The sequence below is a fragment of the Coregonus lavaretus genome (assembly GCF_964263955.1).
Source record: "Coregonus lavaretus genome assembly, chromosome: 24".
In the NCBI taxonomy this organism is placed as follows: domain Eukaryota; kingdom Metazoa; phylum Chordata; class Actinopteri; order Salmoniformes; family Salmonidae; genus Coregonus; species Coregonus lavaretus.
Window position 1 is genome coordinate 33,003,910 of NC_140011.1, and position 24,441 is coordinate 33,028,350.

At 42.4% G+C, this 24,441-nt stretch overlaps 2 protein-coding genes and 1 long non-coding RNA gene across 3 annotated transcripts; 2 read left to right on the plus strand and 1 right to left on the minus strand.

The window, feature by feature from the left end:
* Positions 1-2,973: 2,973 nt before the first annotated feature.
* LOC311099315 lies at positions 2,974-4,034 on the plus strand. The gene is made up of 2 exons (XR_014609717.1): positions 2,974-3,169; positions 3,696-4,034. It is a non-coding gene; the product is annotated as an uncharacterized lncRNA (long non-coding RNA).
* A 10,175-nt stretch (positions 4,035-14,209) lies between these two features.
* On the plus strand, positions 14,210-18,274 carry LOC311099332 (peptidyl-prolyl cis-trans isomerase FKBP2-like). Its single transcript, XM_084140053.1, has 6 exons — positions 14,210-14,318; positions 14,795-14,952; positions 16,463-16,575; positions 16,774-16,820; positions 17,063-17,098; positions 17,225-18,274. The coding sequence occupies exons 2-6, from the start codon at positions 14,797-14,799 to the stop codon at positions 17,284-17,286; spliced, it is 414 nt and encodes a 137-aa protein (XP_083996179.1). The 5' UTR covers positions 14,210-14,318; positions 14,795-14,796; the 3' UTR covers positions 17,287-18,274.
* A 77-nt stretch (positions 18,275-18,351) lies between these two features.
* On the minus strand, positions 18,352-22,823 carry LOC311099459 (protein phosphatase 1 regulatory subunit 14B-like). The gene is made up of 4 exons (XM_084140144.1): positions 22,407-22,823; positions 20,571-20,654; positions 20,338-20,370; positions 18,352-20,128 (listed from the first exon to the last, which is right to left on the minus strand). The coding sequence occupies exons 1-4, from the start codon at positions 22,599-22,601 to the stop codon at positions 20,042-20,044; spliced, it is 399 nt and encodes a 132-aa protein (XP_083996270.1). The 5' UTR covers positions 22,602-22,823; the 3' UTR covers positions 18,352-20,041.
* Positions 22,824-24,441: the final 1,618 nt, after the last annotated feature.

Consider the following 24,441-nt stretch of genomic DNA (forward strand, 5'->3'; position numbering starts at 1 on the left):
TACCTAACTGGCATCAGTATTCTTCATGATTTTAATATCAATCCAGTAGCCTAATACCTCAGTGTTAAGTCTTGTTGTTAATTAAATGAAGCCCAGGCTTCTTTAGAGAAGAAAAATGGTGCCTTGGTGCAGAGAGCTGAGATTTGTCCATTAGTACGATCATGTTTGTGGTCTAATGAGAGGAGTGGGAGTGTTGGGAGTGTTAATCAGACAAAATTGGTCCGATTGGAGCATGGCTTTGATACACAGAACTTTGCCATGGGATATGTTAGAATATAGAGATATAGGACTTTTGTCAGACTTTGTAAACGTATGCCTATGTGACTTTGGCATTGTAAATATTCCACTTTGTGCAATTGCCTAAAAAAATGTTTTTTAAACAAATGCATGACTCTTAATTAACAATATCACCCACAGATATGGAGATGTTGTTTCTCTGCTCTATTTCAGGCTTTCAAACAGCCCTTGAATCCCAGACTCGTAATTAGTCACCAGGGAAGTTATTAATAAAGCTTAACTACCATCATAAATTCCCTGCTTGTTTTTATTTAAGAAGAAATTTGATAAATACCCCAACAGGCTGATAGATATTAGAGATTACTGGCTCATGTCTTGCTACCATTGAATACTGAGTCAATCCCATCTCTGAATTTAATGACTCGTTCTTAAAATAATATATTTCCTATGTTTGAACTACATTTTATAAAGCTATATATACTGATATAATATAATGCCTCAAGGTCTGTGGGATACTTGCAGCTTTCCTATTGCGTGACCTGTTTTGATGGGATTTGTCTTGCCACTGTGCCATACAATGATCTGTGTGCCAGCATTAAACATAGTTCAATAAGTCTGTGTTTACAACGGAGGTGTGCTTGTTTCCTGGAAATGGTCTCTTTCATCCCTCTGATTTAGAAATGAAGACGTTACTCTGTGGATTCCCCCGGGGAAGCCTGAAGCCAAGTCTATTAATTACTCATCTCTAATGTCAGCTCTCTGCGCTCATGCAAAAACAGAAGCCACAAACACACCAACTATATGAATAATGCAAGTATCCGAGCTGTCAAAACAAAGATCTTAAGATTCTGACATAGGGTTGAGCAGCACTGAATTTATTTTGGTGGTGGAAAGGGCTTGTTTTAGTTTTTAAAGTATATGTCAGGCTACCCACAAACGGTAATTTCTAATTTCTAAATGAAAGCAGTTCGCTGCACATTACGAATGGCAGTGGTGGACATGCATATAAAATACATGTTATCAGTCATTTATTTTTCAGAGTTATTTTAGGTCTAATTTGTGTATCTATTAATAAGTAATGATAGACATAAAGAAACATTGAGAAGCGAGAGGGGAGACCAACAAAGACAGTAAATTGGTAACGCGTAGGAATGGAGTCCGAATGTAGAGAGAGAATGAGGAAGGCTGTAAATATTTGGTATGCATGGCAACGATAACCTTTATAATGGTTTCGCCTCTTTCGCGCTCTGTTTCTCTCACACACACAAACTGTCATATGAACCCTAATGGAAAACCTTGTTGGAAAATAATGCAGTAATTACGGTTCAATCGAGTACAGGCTGGTGGTGGTGGGTAGTTGTCGAAGACAACTTAGAAAAAAGGGTTCTAAGGCTGTCCCCATAGGATAACCCTTTTGGGTTCCAGGTAGAACCCTCTGTGGGAACGGTTCTACATAGAACCCAAAAGGGTTCTTCAAATGGTTATCCAATGGGGACAGCTGAAGAACCCTTTAAGGTTCTAGAAAGCACCTTTTTTTCTAAGAGTGTAGGTTAAACGGCAAGCTTGAGGAATGTGCATTATTGCGCTGTGCTAATAGGCTATAAGGTAAATTGGTGATTGACATTCCGCTAATAGGAAAGCTGAGAAGAAACAAGAGGCTATGCTGATGATACGTGTGTATTCATTCCCACTATGCCCCTAGAATAGGAAACAAAAGTCAATTATGTTATGCTTACTGTATTATGTTACATTGGCATTCAGACCAGCCTCCCTGATTGAACTTTTGTAAACTACTTTACAACAGACGGCTCTCATCTGAAAGGAGGCTAAAAGTGTCCAGGAGGACTTTCAATCAATATGCTGCTACAGATCATACACAGGTAATCACATTCCTGCATAGCTGCATTTTGTGTTTGTGTGTGTGTGTGCCCGCATGTGAATGAGTGTGTGCACAAGAGGGTGGTGGGAGAAGTAGCCGGCGCGGTCTGCTCGTTGCCGACTACTGCGTTGTGTTCCGGTGCACTGAAGACAAGACACTGGCGTACTTGAAGGCACTTTATTGTGTACAACTCTCTCAATCTGTTCAACATCAAGGAGAGAAAATGTTCAAAACTCTACCCTCGACCAGAATCCGCCTCTCTCAGTCGAGTACAATGCAGCCTGAGTATAATCACATTCAAAAATACAAGGAATAAAATACAACATAATTGGAAAATAAACATCGCATCTGGTGTATATCTTATGTATGTGTCATATTGCATGTTATCTCTGCCAAAAACTCTGAGCTTTTAGCCTTTACATTAATACTGTGCAACATGACATAAACCATCTTTCAAATAGGTAATACATACAGTAATATGCACGAAGCAACATGTAATCCTTCACATTTGAGCTTTTCAGTGCCATTAAACACTAATCAATACATGAAAACATTTTAAATGAACACATATTTTTAACCTGATATAGGGAATACATACCTGTTCAACATCAAGGAGAGAACATGTTCAAAACTCTACCCTCGACCAGAATCCGCCTAACATAAAAAGAACAACGTGGGCTTCAACACAAGAGGATAGAATGACGATTGCTAATTTACAGCTAAACAAAACACGAGGTTAGCTAAGTTAGCAATTTCTCAAACTCTCAAAAATAGCTAAATTCACGACACAGCTTGATTAAATGTACGTACACTCATCATATCCTCCTGAGACCCAGCCCATTGACTTATATCCACTGTAGTGGACATTTGAGTTTCATCCCTCTTCTTGGAATCTTTTGTGCAAGTCTCTTAATTCCTGATGTACTGTACAGAGGACATCCTGGGCTTTTCAGTGATATGTCATTTGATTGGCTGGGAGGCCGGGAACCGCCTCTATCTTTCCTTTCAAAATGGACGGCATAGGAACAAGCACATTTTATGGAAAGATGAGAGGTAAGTCAAATATTGTTTGTCTATGGTTTTGTTACTATGATAATCATATATTTTCTTGTTCATGAAGGTGTTAGGAATCATATATTTAGTTCTGATAGCAACTAAATTATGTATCTTTTGAAAGATTTGCCATTTTATGAATGTCAATTATAGTGGACATCAGGACTATCTTCATGTAAATAATGACTCCACATTGTCGTAGGAAACAGAACTGAAGCAGAAAGAATTCTTTACCGAGGGAGATTCAGATTTGGAGTTGTCAGATGATGAGAGAGATGAGGATAAGTTTCAACCAGTGATACAAAACGGTGATGAAGAAGAGGAAGACAATGCAGAAGGCTCAGTTGAAGGGACAGATGCAGACACAGACACAGATACAGACAGGGATGAACAGGAAACTCGTCGCCCTCTGTGGGCCAGGAGTAACATGTATGTTTGATGCAGTTCCACAATTTTAAATTCAGCTGCATTGAGTATTTAAACTGTTATTACTTATCATTTATTATTCTTTTTTCCTTCATATCAGATTTGCACCTGTGTTACCTGGGCTTCCTGTGTGTCAAGATGACCCTACAACACGTGCAGACTGGAGTCCAATTGAATACTTTTCACAGTACATTGACAACAAGGTCTTTGAAGATTTGGCAACATACACAAATCAAAGAGAGCTGCAAATCAAAGGAGTGTGCATGAACACCACGCCACAAGAAATAAAAATCTTCTTGGGCATTTCAGTCCACATGGCCTGCCTTGGCTATCCCAGAATTAAAATGTTTTGGGCCAACAAAACTAAAGTGCCAGTCATAAGTAGCAAAATGACTAGGGATAGATTCTTCAGGATAAGAAATTCCCTCAAGATTGTCAATGACCTGGCTGTAACAGAGGAAACAAAGAAGGCAGATATTCTTTGGAAAGTCAGGCCAATACTCGATCGTGTGCGCCAAGGCTGTCTCAGCCTTGCAAAGCCAGAAAGGGTCTGCATTGATGAGCAAATCATCCCATTCACAGGCCGTTGTCCAGTCAGGCAATATGTTCCCGGCAAGCCAAACCCTACTGGCCTAAAGGTCTTTGTCCTTGCATCCCCAAATGGTCTGATGCTTGATTTTGAAGTCTACCAAGGGAAGAATACCTTTACAGTCCAAAGGTTAGGAGTTGGAGCTGCAGCAGTTCTACGCATGGTTGAATCTGTTCCAACAGGAAGCCACATATTATTTGACAGGTACTTCACAACCATAGATCTATTGGATGCATTGCTGGCAAAGGGCCTTCCTGCAACTGGAACTATAATGAAGAACCGTGTCCCAAAGCTGTGCCAGCTGCCAGTAGACAAACAGTTGAAAAAAGAGGGGAGAGGAACATCAGTGTCAGTGGCCAGAAAGAGTCCTGAGCTGGCCATCACAAAATGGTTCGACAACAAACCAGTGCTCATGGCATCCACTGTACATGGGAAAGACCCAGAAGACATCTGTACCAGATGGTCCCAGAAAGAAAAGCACCTGGTCCAGGTTAAAAGACCAGCAGTAATCAAGCAGTATAATGATAACATGGGTGGCGTAGATCTTTGTGATCGCATGCTTAGCTTCTATCGTATGTCAAGCAGGACCAAGAAGTGGACATCGCGCGTGATCAGTCACTTCTTTGATGTTGCCATCACCAACTCCTGGATACAATACCAGTCTGACAGCAAAGCTCTGCACAGACCATCCAAGAACACACATCAGTACCTGGACTTCAAACTACTCCTAGCTGAGGAGCTGTTGGAGAGTCCGGAACTGGAAAACAGCTGTGAAGAGAGTGAGGATGAGTATGAGCCACCATCTAAAATGAGGATCCCACAACCAGAGCCATCTGTGCGCAGACTAGGAGCCATGCACATGCCTGAGATGATGGATACCAAGCATGCAGAAAGATGCAGAAATAAGGGCTGCAAGAGCAAGACGTACATGAGATGTACCAAATGCAAGATGTTCCTCTGCATTACCAAAAAGAGAAATTGCTTCCAGGACTTTCACCACTAACAAAGAAAATACTAAGAACAAAATGAAAAGTGAAGGAAAAAGCTAGATTGGATTCAGTTTGACAGAAGGAAAAAATCCAAAATAAATCTGTTACACATTAGTTATATGTTCATTGTTCAAATAACACTGAAAGGATTCAAGGGGACCAATCAAAGGATATGGACATAACAAAGTGTTAAGCTTTAATAGTAAAGCTATCATTGCGAAATGTAAGGAAAAGGATTCAAGAATGATTAATGTGTATTGTATAATCAAAATGTCTGTATTCTTGGATAATAATCAATCTACAGCCCAAAATGTATGTATTCTTAGTTCATAAAAACTCTGTAATCTGTAAGAACTCTGTAAAAATTTGTATCTACCAAATGTGTCTCTTTTCGTACTCAAATGATCCTGTTGTCCACTACAGTGGACATGCTGTAAAATAAAAAATTAAAATTAAAATTAAAATGTGGAAATTGTAGGATGCTTTTTTTAACCCTAAACAGTTATTGAATCACAAAAAATATGATTAGGAAAAACAATATTTTCCTTGGTTCTCAGGAGGATAAAATATACATACAAGTTACTATGTGCACTAAAACGTTTTAGTTTTAACCGGTATATCAAGTTTATATCACGCCGAAGTGAACATATACCTCAGTCGAGTAGAATGCAGACTGAGAAAAGCATGAGACCACTCCGCATATAACCAAACCAACACTCTAGAGGGCGCACTTACACAACTAACTCTCCCAATATCTGTAAACTACACGAAATGCTGAACAATACAATATTTTGGTGAAATCAACTCACAAAATAAAATAAAAAATAGAAAATGAACGGTTGCAAAAATCTGTAATTCTTTGACCTGTTACATTCACCCCTCTTTAATTTCACCCAAATCCTTCGCACATCGAGGGTGGAAAATAACCAAAAACATATAGAATAAAACTCTTGTCCACTTGGTCCAAGATAGCCCTAGGACTCCATTTCCCATATACAGCGCATAAAGCTACTTACAAAGTAAGTTAAAAGAAAACAGCAGTTGATCAGGCTACTGCCCCTTCTAGTGAATATGATGCCTTATACACCATATGAAATCTTGGAACACTTTCCCTCCAATATGAACATCTCATGACCCAGGTCATACTACTGGTAATAAAGAAAAATATCTTAATCTCAAAAATGTATCTAAAATAAAGAACGGAAAGACAGTGACCTTCTGACTCCTGTAACAAAACCCTTGGTGAGTGGTTTTTGCACCATGTTCTCTATCAAGCGATCGACTGCCTTAACAACCCTGCCAGTACGTGTTCTGACAACCTGACTTTCAAACCCTTGTACTTGGGAGGGTATCTGACTATCAATCAGTGTAACAGGTGAATTGACGTCCGAAGACCCTGTCTCATCTAAGTCAGGAACATCAATTGGGGCAACAGAGTCAGTGTCAGTCATGTGCAAATCAGGGGGGTCACTGGAATCCGACAAGTCTCTCACAGGTGAGTATTCATTTTCCCCTTGGCCTCTGACCTCTTTAGACTGGGCTCTCGTAGGTGTCAGTTGAACAGACTTCCTGGACAGAGAGTGGGGCATCTCATTCTCCATCTCAGACTCATCAGCTTCTCCAATAGACTCAGAGTCAGAGGATGCGTTTAACCACGAACATGTACGGTCCTCAGAAGCATCTACTGCTAGGCCACTCAAAGCATCAACAGAAGGAGGCTGAAACTCACTGGCCACATCCGAGGCAGCTCCATTAATCTCTTCATCGCTTAGTTCTGGCATGGGCAAGAAGCTCACGTCCAACATCAAATTCCGATGAACAACTTTTGTTTTCCCACTTTCGTCTCTGACTTTGTAAACGTGAGTCTGAGGGTTCCGGTCTATGATGGTATACATAGTGGCTTCCCACTTATCCGCTAACTTCCTCTTCCCTCTCTCTGCTTTATTAGCTAACAAAACTCGGTCGCCAACGTTCAAGTGGGTTCCACGAACTCTCTTGTTGTAGCCATCAGCTTGATGTTGCTGTCCTTTCCTCGCATGCTGCTGAGCTATGTCGGCAGCCACATGGAGGTTCGCCATCAGTTTCTCTGCATAGGTCTTATAATTCACCACGACTGGATCCCTCAAGACTTGTTTGAAGACCATGTCTACTGGGAGTCTGGGGACTCGACCATACATCAAATAGAATGGAGGATATCCAGTTGTTTCATGAGTGGTGGCATTATACGCAAAAGTCAAAGTCTGTATCTGTTGGACCCAGTGTTGCTTAGCTGTCAGGGGTAGGGCACGCAACATACTGCCAAGTGTCCTATTGAACCTTTCGGTTTGCCCATTTCCCATGGGATGGTATGCTGTTGTGTGTGTTTTCATAATCCCTGTGAGGCTGAGGAGTTCAGCTATGAGTTTGCTTTCAAAATTGGCCCCTTGATCAGAATGTATTCGCTCTGGGAAACCGTAGATGCAGAATACGTTATCCCATAACTTCTTTGCTATTTGCTTTGCAGTTTGGTTTATGCAGGGAAAGGCATGAGCCAATTTTGTAAAGTGGTCTGTTATGACTAACACATCGACAGATCTTTGCTTACAGTCCTCAGCACTCCAAAAATCAATGCACACCAGCTCCATGGGTGCCGAAGTGCGAATGCTCTCCAAGGGAGCTCGGGCAGCTGGTTCAGGGGTCTTTGCAAGGATACAGCGTTGGCAGCATTTCACATATTCCTTGATGTCTCTTCCCATTTGCGGCCAGAAGAAACGCTGTCGGGCGAGGTGTGCTGTTCTAGCCTGCCCTTGATGCCCAGCGAAATCATGCACACCAGCGAGAGCTTTGGCCTTCAAGCTAGCAGGCAGCACAAACTGATACCTCTTCTCTCTGCTTAATGGGTCTTTGGTTACCCTATATAGGACTCCGTCCTGGACTTTTAGATGATGCCACTGCTTGCACAGTGTCTGGGTCGTAAGAGCTAACCTCCTCCTCCCTCGCCTAGGTGGTGGCTCACCCCTCTGAATGAGTGGCAGGACTTCCCTGATAACTGGATCTATTTCCTGGCTGTGCCTCAGCTCGCCGATGGAGAGGGCTGGAAGTGTGTCTTGTTCTGAGGGCACCGCCTGGGGAAGAGCATTGAGAAACTGTGTTGCTCTTATCTCTGCTCCCCTTTCCCACTCTACATGAGCTTCACAAGCAGATTTCACATGAGAGGGTTCTTGACTGCCGGCCAGCCTGTCTTGAGTGGGGTCCATAGTTACACAGCACCCTGCATCATGTGCCTGGAGACACTGGGTCTTACTCCGGAAGAGATCTTGGACTTTCTCCTCTTTGGTTCCCTCCGCCTCAGCCAAAAGACTTCCATAGGGCTCACTGATCAACCTTTGGCTCACTGATTTAGCAAACGGATCTCTACTCAGGGCATCTGCCACAATGTTCTTTACCCCAGGAATGTGTTTGATACTGAAGGTGTATGGGGAAAGCTTTGCCACCCACCTCTGTTCGCAAGCGTCAAGTTTTGGTTTGGTCATTATATAGGTCAAAGGATTATTGTCGGTCCACACTGTAAAAGTGTGGCCTTTCAACCAGTGGCTGAATTTTTCACAAACACTCCATTTGAGCGCCAAGAACTCCAGTCGGTGAGCAGGATACCTCTTTTGTGAGCCAGTGAGGGTCTTGCTGGCAAAGGCGATCGGGCGTGCCTTCGTTTCTCCTTCTGGTATCTGGGACAGAACTGCCCCAAGGCCATCAAGAGACGCATCAATGGACAGAACCAAGGGCTTAGAAAAGTCTGGATGGCTAAGGACCACACAATTCAGGAGCTTCCCCTTAAGGCCGGCGAAAGCGGAATCGCAGTCAAGGGTCCAATCCGCAGGTTTGAGCTTTCTGTAGACTCCCGCATTCTGACTGTACTTCCCGGCCTTTCCTCTCCGTTTCTGGCCAGCTGTGAGAGCAAACAGGGGTTTTGCGATGGAGGAGCAATTTGGTATGTAGTGTTGGTAATAAAATACCATCCCCAGGAACGACTTCACTCTGCGAACTGAAGGAGTGCAGCCATCATCTTCCATCAAGTCCCTCTTTGACATTTTGGTGATGACCTCGACCTTCTCTGGGTCAACAGCAACACCGTCACTGTCAACGATGTGTCCGAGAAACTTCACAGATCTCCGCAACAGATGGCATTTTTTTGGACTCAACTTTAGATTGTGCTCCCGTAGCCTCTGGAAAACAACCTCTAATCTGCTGAGGGCCTGCTGTTCATTGGGGGCAAATATCAAGAGATCATCTAGGTAGCACAAGAGACTGCTGAAGTTAAGATCGCCAAAGATACTCAGCATCATCCTCATGAAGGACGCTGGACTGTTGCAAAGCCCCTGTGGCATTCTGTTATACTCGTGCAGGCCTAATGGTGTTGTGAAGGCGGTATACTTTTTGTCCTCCTCATGCATGGGCAAGTTATAAAATCCAGACGTGAGGTCCATGGTGCTGAAGACAGCATTACCGCCAAGGGCAGCCAAGCAGTCCGATTGATGGGGCAAAGGATGAGCATCCTTGATAGTTCTTGCATTCAGCCATCGAAAGTCTGTGCATATCCGAAGGTCGCCATTTTTCTTCCAAACCATCACGAGTGGAGAAGCATATTCACTCATTGATTTCCGTATGATTTCCTGTTCCTCCATCTCGGTGAGAACTTGGCGCAGCTTTTGATAGTGGGCTGGCGGCACTCTGCGATATGGAAGACGGAAGGGACGGTCGTCAGTGAGGCAGATCCTATGGGCAAAGCCCTTGGCTTCTCCACAGTCAAGATGATGCTTTGAAAATATATCCTGATATTTCTCCAGCAATGTCACAAGTTGGAGCTTGGTGGAGGGGCTCGCTTCACAATGATCAATGTCGACATTTCCTAGACCAGACTTCTGCAGTCTGTCTTTCAGGTCACCGTTGTCGTCCTGTTCCACATGAGTCACTCTAACAGAGCCAGCATCACTCTGACAGGAACCCTGGAACAGTGTGAGATCTTCAGCTGCAACACAAGTAGAGACGTCCGCAAGCTTGCTGTTCCTTTTCAGTGTGAGTGGTTTGTCTGAGATATTAGTGATTTTCATGGGAGTCCAGCCATCTCCCCATAGCGGTGTTACCACTCTCCCCACCATAATGCCCCGAGGCACACACCTGGAGGTTGTAGGCTCCACCATAACTGTACTCCCAGGTGACTTGGGTATATTACTTGGCAGTCTTCCCCACAGCAGGTACTCTTGTTTGGGAAGGAGAGTCACCGACTGAGTTAGCTTCACTGTCCCTACCTTTCCTGGGACATCTTCACCCCTCCATCTTGTGAGACTGGTCATCATTTCTAGAAACTGTTCACCATCTGGAGACCCTTTTGTGTTGCTCGAGATAAGTGTCCAATAACTGTTCTCGTTTTTCAGCTGATGCAGTACACGTTTCAACATGTTGGTGCCTACTATTATGTCGTCTTTCTGACCAGTGATCACCAGAACTGGGACCATGCACTTTACCCCATACAGACTTAGTTCCATGTCATACATGCACTTGGGGCGCACTTGTACTCCTCCACAGCCAACAAGGATGATATGCTGTGAGAGTTCTTGATGTGGGGTCAAGACGCTATCCGATAGTAGTCTCTGCTCTGCCTCTTCACTTATCGTGCAGGCCATTGAGCCTGTATCGAGGAGCCCTTGCAACTGAGCACAGCCATTAACTGTCACCGGTGCGTGAAATAACTCACTGAATGTCTCAACTCTGTGAATATTCTGAACAATTACCGTGCAATTATCAGACATTGCTTTACAGACATTGACATACATCTCCTTCAATTCTTCACTTTCTTCAAGGGTTGAATCTTCAACGCTCACACATCCCCTTTCCGTATGTGAGCTATCTAGTTTAAACTGGCTCCACCTTGCTCAGAGTTAGGTGGTGTGTGCGCTAACTGTGGCTGAGCGTTAATTCTTGGCCGGCGCTGTTGGCATTCTCTCTTCCAGTGGCCGGGCTTGTAACAGCCCATACAGAGGTTCGCCTGTCTACAGTGTGCAGTAGTTGAATGTTCGGCAGACTGACAGACTTTACATCTACTCTGAACAATGGCTGCTGGCCCCCTGCTTGGTGGCACGACTGCTGTTGTGTGTGCCGTCTGCTCTAGCACACGGTTCAGCAAGCCAATGAGAGACTGCATGCAGATGCTCTCTGTCTGAGGAGAGGATGGAAGCCCCATTGCCTTTGGGTAACCAGTAAGGTCTGTTGGGTTTTCAGCAGCGACTGTCTCTGTGGTTAATGCCTGAGCATGTGCACCAATGTTCTTTGGCCGATAAGATTTGGCTTGACACATTGTTCTAGCCTCTCTCTGATGTTCAACGAGGTGTTCCTGAATCTCATTTGCTGTCCACTTTTCAGCTGTTTTGCACTTTAGGACACTTGCAAGAGCGGGGTCGGGACAGTGTTTCACCAGCATCATTGTGACTTCGTGAGAGGGGTCCTCAATGTTTCGCCCCTGCCTTCTCAGACACTCATCTGCGACATCCACAGCCTTGTTCAAGCGTATCCAATAGTCCATGGGACTTTCTCCGGCCAGAGGAAGTGTGTTATAGAAATCTGCTAAAGGCATAGAGGAGTAGGTTAACTCACTGAAATGTTGTTTCAGAATATCAAAGACGAGCTTGGAGTTCTCAGCTGGCTGCAGCGATGGCATATTGCGCAGGGTAACTTTAACAATGTCTCTAGCCTTTCCCATTAGTCTTGACATTATCTCCTGGGAGTGCTCTTGCGGGTGTACACCCCTCTTATTCAGGTAAACGCTCATAATCGCTTCCCACTCATGCACTGTGTGTTTGTCTGTTCCATCACCCCTGAAGTACGGCGGCTCTTTGACATCTGTCTTCATGACTAACTTTACTCCTGTCATGTTCAAATCAGACTGTCCATATCCTAAGTTCAGGCTAGGCGTAGGAGTGGTTTGGTTATCTGCACTACCAACAGATCTCTGTAATTGGCTAGCAATGTTCTCTCCTATTTCATGAGCTAACTGTGTGATGAGACTCCCTAGGTCTGCAGAACTCACATGTGAACTAGACACTGGCTGACGTGGAGAATGTTCATCTGTTTGGGTGTGAGTGTATGAAAATGCAGAATGGCCCACTGAACTAACGCTGCTTGCAATGTCTGGAGCATCTCTTAAGCTACGCATGTGTGGTGCGGGGGAATATTCATCAGTGCGTAAGCGTGTGGACGAGAGTACAGGTCTGCCTAGTATACCAGCACCCCTAACCGGCGTGCTCTCCACCCTACTCATAAACCTGCCCCTGCAGCATCTCCAACACTAAATGGTGTCTGCGCATCCTTACCATCAGCCATTTAAAAAAAAAAATAGAAAGTTGTAATAGACTATGGTAATGATATGTGAATCACCAGAACATGTGAATATGAAAAAAATTTGTAAAATGATAGAAGTAGCTGAGGTAAGCAATTAAGAGCTACAATTTACACATTAATGTTTGCCCTTATACTTGTCAACGTTCCGAAGAGGTTCCTACTCGTCACAGCAACCACCGGCGATCACCCTGGCGATGATCTGAAGCGAAGATATCCGGGTCACGGCACCAATGTAGCCGGCGCGGTCTGCTCGTTGCCGACTACTGCGTTGTGTTCCGGTGCACTGAAGACAAGACACTGGCGTACTTGAAGGCACTTTATTGTGTACAACTCTCTCAATCTGTTCAACATCAAGGAGAGAAAATGTTCAAAACTCTACCCTCGACCAGAATCCGCCTCTCTCAGTCGAGTACAATGCAGCCTGAGTATAATCACATTCAAAAATACAAGGAATAAACTACAACATAATTGGAAAATAAACATCGCATCTGGTGTATATCTTATGTATGTGTCATATTGCATGTTATCTCTGCCAAAAACTCTGAGCTTTTAGCCTTTACATTAATACTGTGCAACATGACATAAACCATCTTTCAAATAGGTAATACATACAGTAATATGCACGAAGCAACATGTAATCCTTCACATTTGAGCTTTTCAGTGCCATTAAACACTAATCAATACATGAAAACATTTTAAATGAACACATATTTTTAACCTGATATAGGAAATACATACCTGTTCAACATCAAGGAGAGAAAATGTTCAAAACTCTACCCTCGACCAGAATCCGCCTAACATAAAAAGAACAACGTGGGCTTCAACACAAGAGGATAGAATGACGATTGCTAACTTACAGCTAAACAAAACACGAGGTTAGCTAAGTTAGCAATTTCTCAAACTCTCAAAAATAGCTAAATTCACGACACAGCTTGATTAAATGTACATACACTCATCATATAATATACATACAAGTTACTATGTGCACTAAAACGTTTTAGTTTTAACAGGTATATCAAGTTTATATCACGCCGAAGTGAACATATACCTCTCTCAGTCGAGTAGAATGCAGACTGAGAAAAGCATGAGACCACTCCGCATATAACCAAACCAACACTCTAGAGGGCGCACTTACACAACTAACTCTCCCAATATCTGTAAACTACACGAAATGCTGAACAATACAATATTTTGGTGAAATCAACTCACAAAATAAAATAAAAAATAGAAAATTAACGGTTGCAAAAATCTGTAATTCTTTGACCTGTTACATGTGCACAAGAGGGTGGTGGGAGAAGGTATAGGAGGACGAACTCATTGTAATGGCTGGAATGGAACAGCGTCAAACGTGGTTTCTATATGTTTGATACAGTTCCATTTATTCCATTCCAGCCATTACAATGAGCCCGTCCTCCTATAGCTCCTCCCACCAGCCTCCTCTGGTGTGCATGCATAAGAGAGTGTGTGTGTGTGATAATTGTGTGTGTCAAATGATAATTCAAAAGATTGTGCTCCTGTTTATTGTTATTAATATACTGTAGCTAGTACAACATAGCAGTTTAATTTAGTGCCTTCGTTGCCATCACTTACTTTGGCACCACCTGCCGGAAGGTTCAAGATGAGCTATTTTCTCTGCCAGCTCTGAGAATGGACCAATAGCAGGACAGAAAATCATTGCGTAGACATATCGGGGACATTCATTCAATCGCTCTGCTTCGGAAAATTTGGAAGCACACACTGACCATCTTCTGTGTTTTATTAAATTAAAACGCTGGTAAGCTTCTTGAGAAATGATTAGTGACTAGCTTTCTGAAACGCATGAAGGCTAAATACATGTATTGAGGAACCTAGCTAAAGCAATTGGCATAACGGATAACATACTGGCATAACAGATACTAGCTAGCTAACGTTAGCTAGCTAGCTTGTTTGCCCCAATCGTCAGGCTCGAGGCATTTAGTTCTGTGTAACGTTAGCCATATAACTGTATTAAACATATGTTTATGTTTTGATTATGACAATGATATAGTACCTGTTGGAGTTATATGTAGGCATATGCTCCCATTTATGATTGAATCACAAATAGTTTATAGATGTAGTGAGCTAAGCTACACAGCTTCCATTTTATTTTTTCTATCATGCGCCCATTGATGATGACGTGTAGCAAGATTATAAACTACGTTAGGTAGCCAGATGGAAGCCTGTGAGATTTGCGTTTACTCTGTCATTCATTAACTCTCATGTGTACTCCAGATATGAGGCTGTGTCTGCTGTTTGTGGTCACTCTGGTGTCCCTGGCCCCGGCAGTTCGCGGGAGCGACAAAAAGAAACTCCAAATTGGCATCAAGAAAAGAGTTGACAACTGCTCCATCAAGTCCCGTAAAGGGGATGTGCTGAACATGCACTACACCGTGAGTAAAGATGGAGATGCTTCTCCATTTGGACACTGAATGAAAAACATGTCCTAAAGCAGTATATATTTCAATTTTAGGCCAAGATGTACTGTTAAGGAGTATAGGCTAGCCTTACTAGCCTACTCCTTTGACGTCTAACACCCCATTATATGTGGGGCTGGCTCTGGCAGCCAAAACAGCCAAATACTTAATTTAAACGTGAATCGATTATCAATTGCGGTACGGTTAGAGAAACATAAAGCCCTCTACTTTCATATCACATCACATCAAAGTAATTGTACAAATGCAAAATATACACTTACTGTGTGCAGTGGCGGTCAGTGCCGTTTAAGATGAGGGAGGACACTTCTTTTTTTTCATGAGCATGGCCTTAATTCTATTACAGCATACTGGATGACTGTCATTCATATTCAATTCACCCAGTTCAATTTAACAGCGTTAGGTTTAGGCTACAACATGATACTCTAATTTACCCAATACTCATCATGAAGTTGCTACAACCTAGCCTATGAATGCAAGTTTACAACGTAGGTGCACACAGGTCGAGAGAAACATTCGAGGTGACAGGCAAACACATGGACAGACAGTGACACATTCAATACCGCCTTGCACACTCTTGCCTGCATCTAGCTGATATACGGTGTAATCATTAGTCCAACAGTTGCAAACAAGAGTTTCTATTGGACAAATTCAGGTACGTTTATCCCCGTTTTGTTACATTTATGAATTGGCGGAATGAATACAGCCCTGATCGCGCAGTTCACTTTCATAAAAGCCACGTTGTATTCCTTCTCGCTGTCCTCCTCTCACCTTTTACCTTTGCTTGTGGACTTCAATGCACAATACATCAGACGTATATGACCAGAAGAAAAACCTTTCCAAGGCAAACCATATCATAACCGATACACACAGCATACATTGTTGTCAACATATTAGCTAAAGTAACGTCATAGTCAACATAGCTAATAGAACTAAGGCGTTAGTAAACCCGCTACAATCATGCAGTAACGTTAGTGTACAGTCAGGAAGCAGTTTAGCACTTACACCGGCGGGCCCCGGTGGCAATAAATTAGTAAAACCAAAAGCTTACCTTGACTTGGAAGAGTTCCAGTGTTGTGCTGGATAGTCATAGCCAGCTAGCTAACATAGCATCCCTCTGTTTGAGCAGGGTTGAGTAGAATAAGCTAGCTAGCTGCCTTTGCTAGCTAAGTAAGTGAAACTGAAAGTAAAAGAAAATGACTTGCTCAAGGGCACAACGACAGATTTTTACCTAACAGACTTGAGGATTTTAACCAGTGACCTTTTTGTTACTGGCCCAACGCTCTTAACCACTAGGCTACCTGTTCAACTATTGTCTTTCTCTCTTTTGGAGTCAACTACTCACCTCATTTTATGCACTGAAGTGCTAGCTAGCTGTAGCTTATGCTTTCAGTACTAGAATAATTATCTGATCCTTTGATTGGGTGGACAACATGTGTGTTTAGTCAATATCTGTGGTTGTCTGCAGGGAAAGCTTGAGGATGGAACAGAGTTTGACAGCAGCATTCCAAGGAACCAGCCATTCACCTTTACTCTGGGAACCGGACAAGTCATCAAAGGCTGGGACCAGGGCCTGCTCGGGTTGGTGCCTGTTCTTTACTTGTTCCCCTATTGACTACTAGTGTCCTCATGCACTGGATGACTTGTGAGGACTTCCATTTGCAGACAGTGTAAAAACTATAGAGTGATGTTCTTTTGGATATAAGGTGTAAAAACACATAGATTTCTGACCTCTGCATGCAAGGTTCTTAATCCATCAATCCTACTTTCTCTCTTTAGAATGTGTGAGGGAGAGAAGAGGAAACTGGTCATCCCCTCAGAGCTTGGTGAGTTTGTCCACTGATATTTCACATTTCACCGTCCCAATGACCACTTATATATTTCACTGGCTTCACCACATTACTGCTGACTGAATCTAGGTCATTTTTCATTATATTGCATGCATTACCCACTTAGATTTATATAAACCCAATCCATTATTACGCAAGATAAAAGTAATGCCTTGTAGTCCATTTTCCTAACCACTCCCACTGTTCTGACCTCACCATTCACATTCCTTCTTTTGTAGGATACGGAGACAGAGGAGCACCTCCTAAGATTCCAGGTATTTCGGATATTTCTCTAGATCTCCCACTGGCTTGCTCCACAAGTCAGTCTCTGGGGTAACCATGTCTTTATTGTGAATATCTTTCCACCATGTTAGTTTGTAACTACCCTGTCTCTCCAACAGGTGGTGCCACTCTCATTTTTGAAGTGGAACTACTCGGCATCGAGAGGAGGTCTGACTTATAGTGAACATTAATTTAAAACAAAAAAGCTGCCTGTTAGTGCTGTTTTTAAGTCACTGTGCCCTACCATAACTCCTACTTACCCAAGACCAACGCACAGGGTGACCGTTTCTCTTTACCATTAGTCATTGCACTGAAATACTGTATGGTGCTAAAAGCTGTTGAAGATCCTGCATTACATTTACATTTACGTCATTTAGCAGACGCTCTTATCCAGAGCGACTTACAGTTAGGGAATACATATTTGTTTTTTTTATACTGGCCCCCCGTGGGAATCAAACCCACAACCCTGGCGTTGCAAACGCCATGCTCTATCAACTGAGCTACATCCCTGCCGGCCATTCCCTCCCCTACCCTGGACGACGCTGGGCCAATTGTGCGCCGCCCATGAGTCTCCCGGTCGCGGCCGGCTGCGACAGAGCCTGGATTCGAACCAGGATCTCTAGTGGCACAGTTAGCACTGCGATGCAGTGCCTTAGACCACTGCGCCACTCAGGAGTTCCATAATATAGATACTATTCAACTATAGCTAACATCATATGTAACTGTGGTACTCCCTGGTGAATTTGAACTCCAATGCCTTAAAAATTATACGTTTTTGCAAACAAATAATAATTTTTAGTTCCGCATTCAAAGTTGCCCCTTCCATCATTCCAGTGTTACGTTTTTCAGAATGTGAGACCAACTAGCTCTTGACTTAAATGAATCGTCATTCACATTTTTGAGTAATTTACCAGCCTGATAAGTGTAACTTACAGGGTAAGTATCATGCTGAGGGAACTAGTCGAACAACACACATGCTATATGGTAGCACAAGATAAGCGATGGTGCACTGTTCAATAGGTTTTTGGGCTCTATTGAATGGATTATGTGTCAATTAATTAATTTTAGTTTTGGAATTCCCATTTCACTTAATTGGTGTACAAGACTTGACCAATGTTCATGTTTCAGTATGTTTAAATTCATTAAAGATTTGGATTTTCAAAGTGTGACTGCTAGTATTTCTGTCCTGGAAGATATTTAGCTACAGTACATTACAGTAACATCTAAAGTGCACGCAAGTCAGAGTAGGTAAAACACTTATTGAATTTTAATAAAAATTTAACAAATTGTTAAACAGCACCGTTAAGTATTGCTACATTACGTCACTACAGTTTTGCAATCACATCTTGAACACACACACCACAGATTATGCAGTCGCCTACCTCCAGCACTCAGTTTATGATTTGATTCAGTCTTCAACGTGATGCAGGTTCTAGGGGATACACTGTGAATCTGGTAGTTAAAAGCCTGCCCAAAATAACATCTCAATGAGGTACAAAAGATGAAGGAATTATAGTAATAAGGTATCCACCCAGTCATGATAGTCGTATGGTATACACGGTCAATTTACATATCAAGGAAACTTCTTGGTACAGTGGATACCAGCATACAGTATAGTACATTTCTACACTCCAAAATCAACGTTTATTGGTCGCGTACACAGTTTAACAGATGTTATAGCGGGTGCAGCGAAATGCAGGACCAATTGTCATACTTTTCAAAGACATTGCTTAATCCACAATAGTCAATACAATCATTGCCATTGTCTTCTAAGGCCTTTCATGTCCTTTTCGCAGTGCTTACTGTATGGTTAATGACAAGGTTTATTTGGTTTGAGAAACAAATAAAAAGCTATATAAAGCAAAGGCCTTTCTATCTACTTGGGTCAGGCAGGTCTGAGAGAAACAGACCCACCCCCTAACTCTCAGGCACCAGGGTGGAGGATGTGTAGAGGAAAACAGTTTAACCATATGTTATAGTAGGGCTCAAAAGCGTTTACTGTAGTGACAGTTCATGTAATGGATTTAAATGGACCCTAACCCTAATCTCCTAATGTTTTCCTGTGTTTTATGGAGTAAGTCATGCATTACTCCCAAAATTATATAACAATTTTTGCGCAATGAAAATGTGTAGGCTACTGATGTTATTACAGTACCTTATGTGTGGCATGCTGGTGTTTGTCTTTGACAACTGTCCACACTTGCTCATGTCAAAGGTATAACAAAGAAAAGCATAATGTTCACTCCCAGTAGTCTAGTGTGAAATGTTAAAAAGCCCTTCATGCTTCCCTTTCCCAAAAAAATATTTGACAGATGATGACAGTGCTCGGCTTGAAATCATTACACAGACTTAACTACCGTTTCCTACATAAACCATTCTCAGTAACACTTTGCTTCTCTATAAATCCTGGTTAAAATGGCATCGTAAAAATGACATGGCTCCAGCTATTACCAACCAATGACAGTTCACTATTTCTAGCTGTCATTATACATACAATAATGTAAGTTAACTAATCAACTAACCAAAGAGTTACATTTGTTAGACTGCATAATGTTGCCTCTGTCATGACTCACTATGAGCTGTCATGATGTTTATGTACTTGTCATGCTTTGCTGGTGACCTATAGCTCAAGTTAAATGTTGTTATATTCTTCCTCCGTGTCAACAAATCAGTTTATCAGTTTATCAATATTATGTACTATATTATTATGATATAACACTCATCACTTACTACTGTATATGTATAACATGATTATAAATTGACAAGAAGTTGTTTAAACAAAGACAGAGACATAGTAATCCCTGCTGCAGAGATTTGATTGGTCGATCTTCTTCCCTCTATCAATCCTGCTGACTGAAGGATTCTAGATGCTGAGGGATTCTAGCTGGGTGTCCCTGTGTAGAACTGAGTTGTAATCGGTTGGGGTCGTTCTGAGGCTAAGGAGGAGATTTTTCATTCTTTTTGGGCAGAGTGCTGAGTTTCTGCAGACCTTTAACCTTCTCCAGGAGAGCCGTGACAAAGTCCTGCAGTAAATGAACAATGGAGGGTGGTGTGAGACTGAACAACTATTATCATACATGTTACTGTATTACTCATTTATTTGAGAAACTTGGTCAAAACAATGGATGGGAAGTTGGTTCCAGAGAGTTATTTTCAGTTGATCAGTCACTCTAATGCTGGGTTTAAAGCTTAACAGTAGCAGAGAATAATCTGATTCTAATTTTGAACTTACATCTGTAGGTTTGTAACAGTCAACCAGCAAACCCTGCAAAACAATAGGAAGTGAAAGAGGAAATTAACTCTATTAGAAGAGCCGAATCCTAACTTGAAATCCACATGGGTAACTGTTGTAAATGCATGTAATGATATCAATGGGAGATTTGCAATAACATTTTGAGATCGACCCTTGATACAAATGAGCAATAATGGATTTGTAGTCAACATCGAATAGGGTTTAGTGGTCACCTTGACCCTGGAGGCCCGGTCTCCATCAGTGAGCATATCCAACAGCTCATCCACGTCAATCTCCAACTCTGGAATCTCCTCCTCCTGAGAGAGGCAAAGCCAGGGAGAGAGAGAGACAGTGATAGACAAAGACATAGAAACAGAAAACAACAAGGAGAGGAGGAAAAAACTGTAATGAATAGATCAGACAGGCTAAATATTTTTGCACAACAGTCTCACCTCTGAACATCCTCCATAGGTCCCTGGCTTCCTCCCTTTGCTTTTCAACATAACAGGATGGGCTGAACCCCCTATGTGGTGTGTACTGATAACAATACACTCTGACTTCCTGACCGCTGTCTACTCAATTGAACATGACATTTTAGTCATTTAGCAGATGCTCTTATCCAGAGCGAATTACAGTTAGTGAGTGCATACATTTTTCATACTGGCCCCCCGTGGGAATCGAACCCACAACCCTGGCGTTGCAAGCGCCATGCTCTACCAACTGAGCTACAGGAGGCCTTAAACATGACTGTCTAGAAGTAGCCATCACTATAGAAATACAATATTACAATACAATATCCAGTTAGTACATTGTATTGCTGTTTAAATGACTATAATCTACAGCCCAAGGACCTAGTCAGGAGGTCAAGGAGTAGTTGCAAGAGCCCACACTCACATAACATAGAACAATCAGAAAACACTCAGCATCTCATCCAACCCTGGCACAACCCTGAAGAGCAGAGTTGCCTAAATCAAACGCTGATCAATCACATTCATATCTCCCACCATATGTCACCGTCTGCTCCAGCCAAGGTCATTATTAGTCCAATTAGCATTTTACTAGTCCAGATGGTCTCTTTGAGGACCATTTGACATAAGTAATGGTCAATGTCATTACAGTCCAATAATGCGTAATGTGCCGGTGCTGCATGTTACTTCTCAACCTATAATGTTAACCACATTGTTCCCAACTTAGCTGATGCATAGGTGCTGCTGCAACCCTTTTATGTGAATAGTTCATGTGTTATTGTGTGTCAAAACAAACTGATCAATTCAGTGGTCTAGACCAGTGGTTCCCAGCTCCAGTCCTCGAGTATCCCCAACAGTACACATTTTTATTGTAGCCCCAGACAAGCACACCTGATTAAACTTGTCAACTAATTATCAGGCCCTCAGGGGTATTTGTGGACCGGAGTTGGGAACCACTGGACTCTAGACATGTCTAAGAGGTGCTGTAAAAATATGTTGCTTACAGGGGTCATTCATGAAGATGATCACTTCATGCAGAATACATCACAAACATGTAATGCTGTGCACTGTAGTGCAGTATGTGCCATTTCCATGGAGAAGCAGAGAGGGTGGGGTGGGATATCTATCCATAGTCAATGATATTTTCTTTGTTAAAGACAATCAGGCATTGCCATTATGTAACATTTGAAGTGGTCATCATCTGCTAATCCTACAGAGTAGGTAGGCTGTACTGTAATTGCTTCGCAGGTGCAGTGGCCATATTGCTCAGTGCCAACCGGCCTATCCTCCTACTTGTCAATATATTATGCACACATTTTATTGAAACAGCACATTTTGTCCCTCACTACTTGAGGAAACACCTCATTTCTTCTATTGTTTAGTACAGTATTACAATGATGTGGCCACGCCCTACATTGTGTCTGTAATTCCCACTCATATTTTGTTATATTATTGTAGCCCCTATGTTTTAATATTACTGCAATCCTATAGCCTACATAGATCCCAATCAAGGTAGAGATCGTTGAAGATTGTAAAACAAAAACAAAAAACGAATGGGGAAAAGTCTACTGTAAACAAAGAATAGATTGTGTCATTGCCTACCTCACAGTCGTATAAATCCGTTAACTGCTCAATTATCCACTCCTCCAAATTGAGTCGCTTCCTCAGCTCTTTTCTATCGTATTTCACGGTTACCCGCCCTTGCTTCTGGACGACTTCTGAATCCTCGGTACCGGGAGGCGTTTGGAAATAAACCCGCGCTTGAGCGGTTGAGTCCTGGCTTGTTAACGTCGCCATTGTCCTATTCCCGTCTAGATAAGACCGGTACGAATTTAGATGCGGTTATTCGGTCTTTCTTTCTTATCAGCAGTTTAAATACCGGGTGTGCAATACGCTATAGTTCTCTCTGACCGAACTTGCATTGTATTTTCCAAAATTACTGAACTACTCATTAAAATAATTTAGGCTAGAATACTCACGCAAGCGATTCACACTGATTAAATTACAATGATCGATTACAAAAGATTACAGGCAGGTGAAAAATGAGTGAGCATAGAGCAGATTCACCTCATTCAGCTGTAGGCCTACAGTCCTATACTGGTATAGGCAAGGTTGTTGCACAGTCCAAATCCGGTATTAGGCCCTGTCACTTGGTACTTACTAACACACCGTTATATACCAAGTTAAAAACAATATGCATTTAATTGTACCTGTAGCCGACAAAATTCTTATAGATAAATCACATGGTAATAACTCTTACATAATTCGTCATTGCAGTCTCCCATTCCCCATATTTCTATTTTGGACTATCCCAAGTACCAAATGTCAATGATTATGAATCATGCACATTTACTTCACATTTTTATGGATTGGCCACGCCATAGTGACATTCAATACATTCGGAAAGTATTCAGGCCCCTTGACTTTTTCCACATTTTGTTACGTTACAGCCTTATTCTAAAATTGATTAAATAGTTATTTTTTTCTTCATCAATCTACACACAATACCCCATAATGACAAAGCAAAAACAGGTTTTTAGAAATTTTAGCAAATGTTTTAAAAATACAATTTACATAAGTACTCAGACACTTTACTCAGTACTTTGTTTAAGCAACGTTGGCAGCAATTACAGCCTCGATTCTTCTTGGGTATGACGCTACAAGCTTGGCACACCTGTATTTGGGGAGTTTCTCCCATTCTTCTCTGCAGATCCTCTCAAGCTCTGTCAGGTTGGAAGGGTAGCGTCGCTGCACAGCTATTTTCAGGTCTCTCCAGATATGTTCGATCGGGTTCAAGTCTGGCTCTGGCTGGGCCATTCAAGGACATTGAGACTTGTCCCGAAGCCACTCCTGCGTTGTCCTGTTGGAAGGTGAACCTTCTCCCCAGTCTGAGGTCCTGAGCGCTCTGGAGCAGGTTTTCATCAAGGATCTCTGTACTTTGTTCAGTTCATCTTTCCCTCGATCCTGATAGGGATGGTGCCAGGTTTCCTCCAGACGTGATGCTTGGCATTCACGCCAAAGAGTTAAATCTTGGTTTCATCAGACTAGAGAATCTTGTTTCTCATGGTCTGAGAGTCCTTTAGGTGCCTTTTGGAAAACTCCAAGCGGGCTGTCATGGGCCTTTTACTGAGGAGTGGCTTCCGTCTGGCCACTCTACCATAAAGGCCTTATTGGTGGAGTGCTGCAGAGATGGTTGTTCTTCTGGAAGGTTCTCCCATCTCCACAGAGGAACTCTGGAGCTCTGTCAGAGTGACCATCGGGTTCTTGGTCACCTCCCTGACCAAGGCCCTTCTCCCCTGATTGCTCAGTTTGGTCGGGCGGCCAGCTCTAGGAAGAGTCTTGGTGGTTCCAAACTTCTTCCATTTAAGAATGAGTGAGGCCACTGTGTTCTTGCGGACCTTCAATGCTGCAGAATTGTTTTGGTACCCTTCCCCAGATCTGTGCCTCGACACAATCCTGTCTCAGAGCTCTACGGACAATTCCTTCAACCTCATGGCTTGGTTTTTTCTTTGACATGAAATGTCAACTGTGGGACCTTATATAGACAGGTTTGTGCCTTTCCAATCAGTAGAATTTACCACAGGTGGACTCCAATCAAGTTGTAAAAACATCTCAAGGATGATCAATGGAAACAGGA

What these genes read in the sequence shown, in the direction of transcription:
- LOC311099332 (XM_084140053.1), top strand. Translation starts at nt 14,797, where the DNA reads ATGAGGCTGTGTCTGCTGTTTGTGGTCACTCTGGTGTCCCTGGCCCCG. An exon ending in TGGGACCAGGGCCTGCTCGG is followed by an intron (nt 16,576 to 16,773) that starts GTTGGTGCCTGT and finishes TTCTCTCTTTAG; the next exon opens with AATGTGTGAGGGAGAGAAGA. An exon ending in GGTCATCCCCTCAGAGCTTG is followed by an intron (nt 16,821 to 17,062) that starts GTGAGTTTGTCC and finishes CTTCTTTTGTAG; the next exon opens with GATACGGAGACAGAGGAGCA.
- LOC311099459 (XM_084140144.1), bottom strand. Translation starts at nt 22,601, where the DNA reads ATGGCGACGTTAACAAGCCAGGACTCAACCGCTCAAGCGCGGGTTTAT. An exon ending in ACCGGGCCTCCAGGGTCAAG is followed by an intron (nt 20,371 to 20,570) that starts GTGACCACTAAA and finishes ATTGTTTTGCAG; the next exon opens with GGTTTGCTGGTTGACTGTTA. An exon ending in ACTGTTACAAACCTACAGAT is followed by an intron (nt 20,129 to 20,337) that starts GTAAGTTCAAAA and finishes CATTTACTGCAG; the next exon opens with GACTTTGTCACGGCTCTCCT.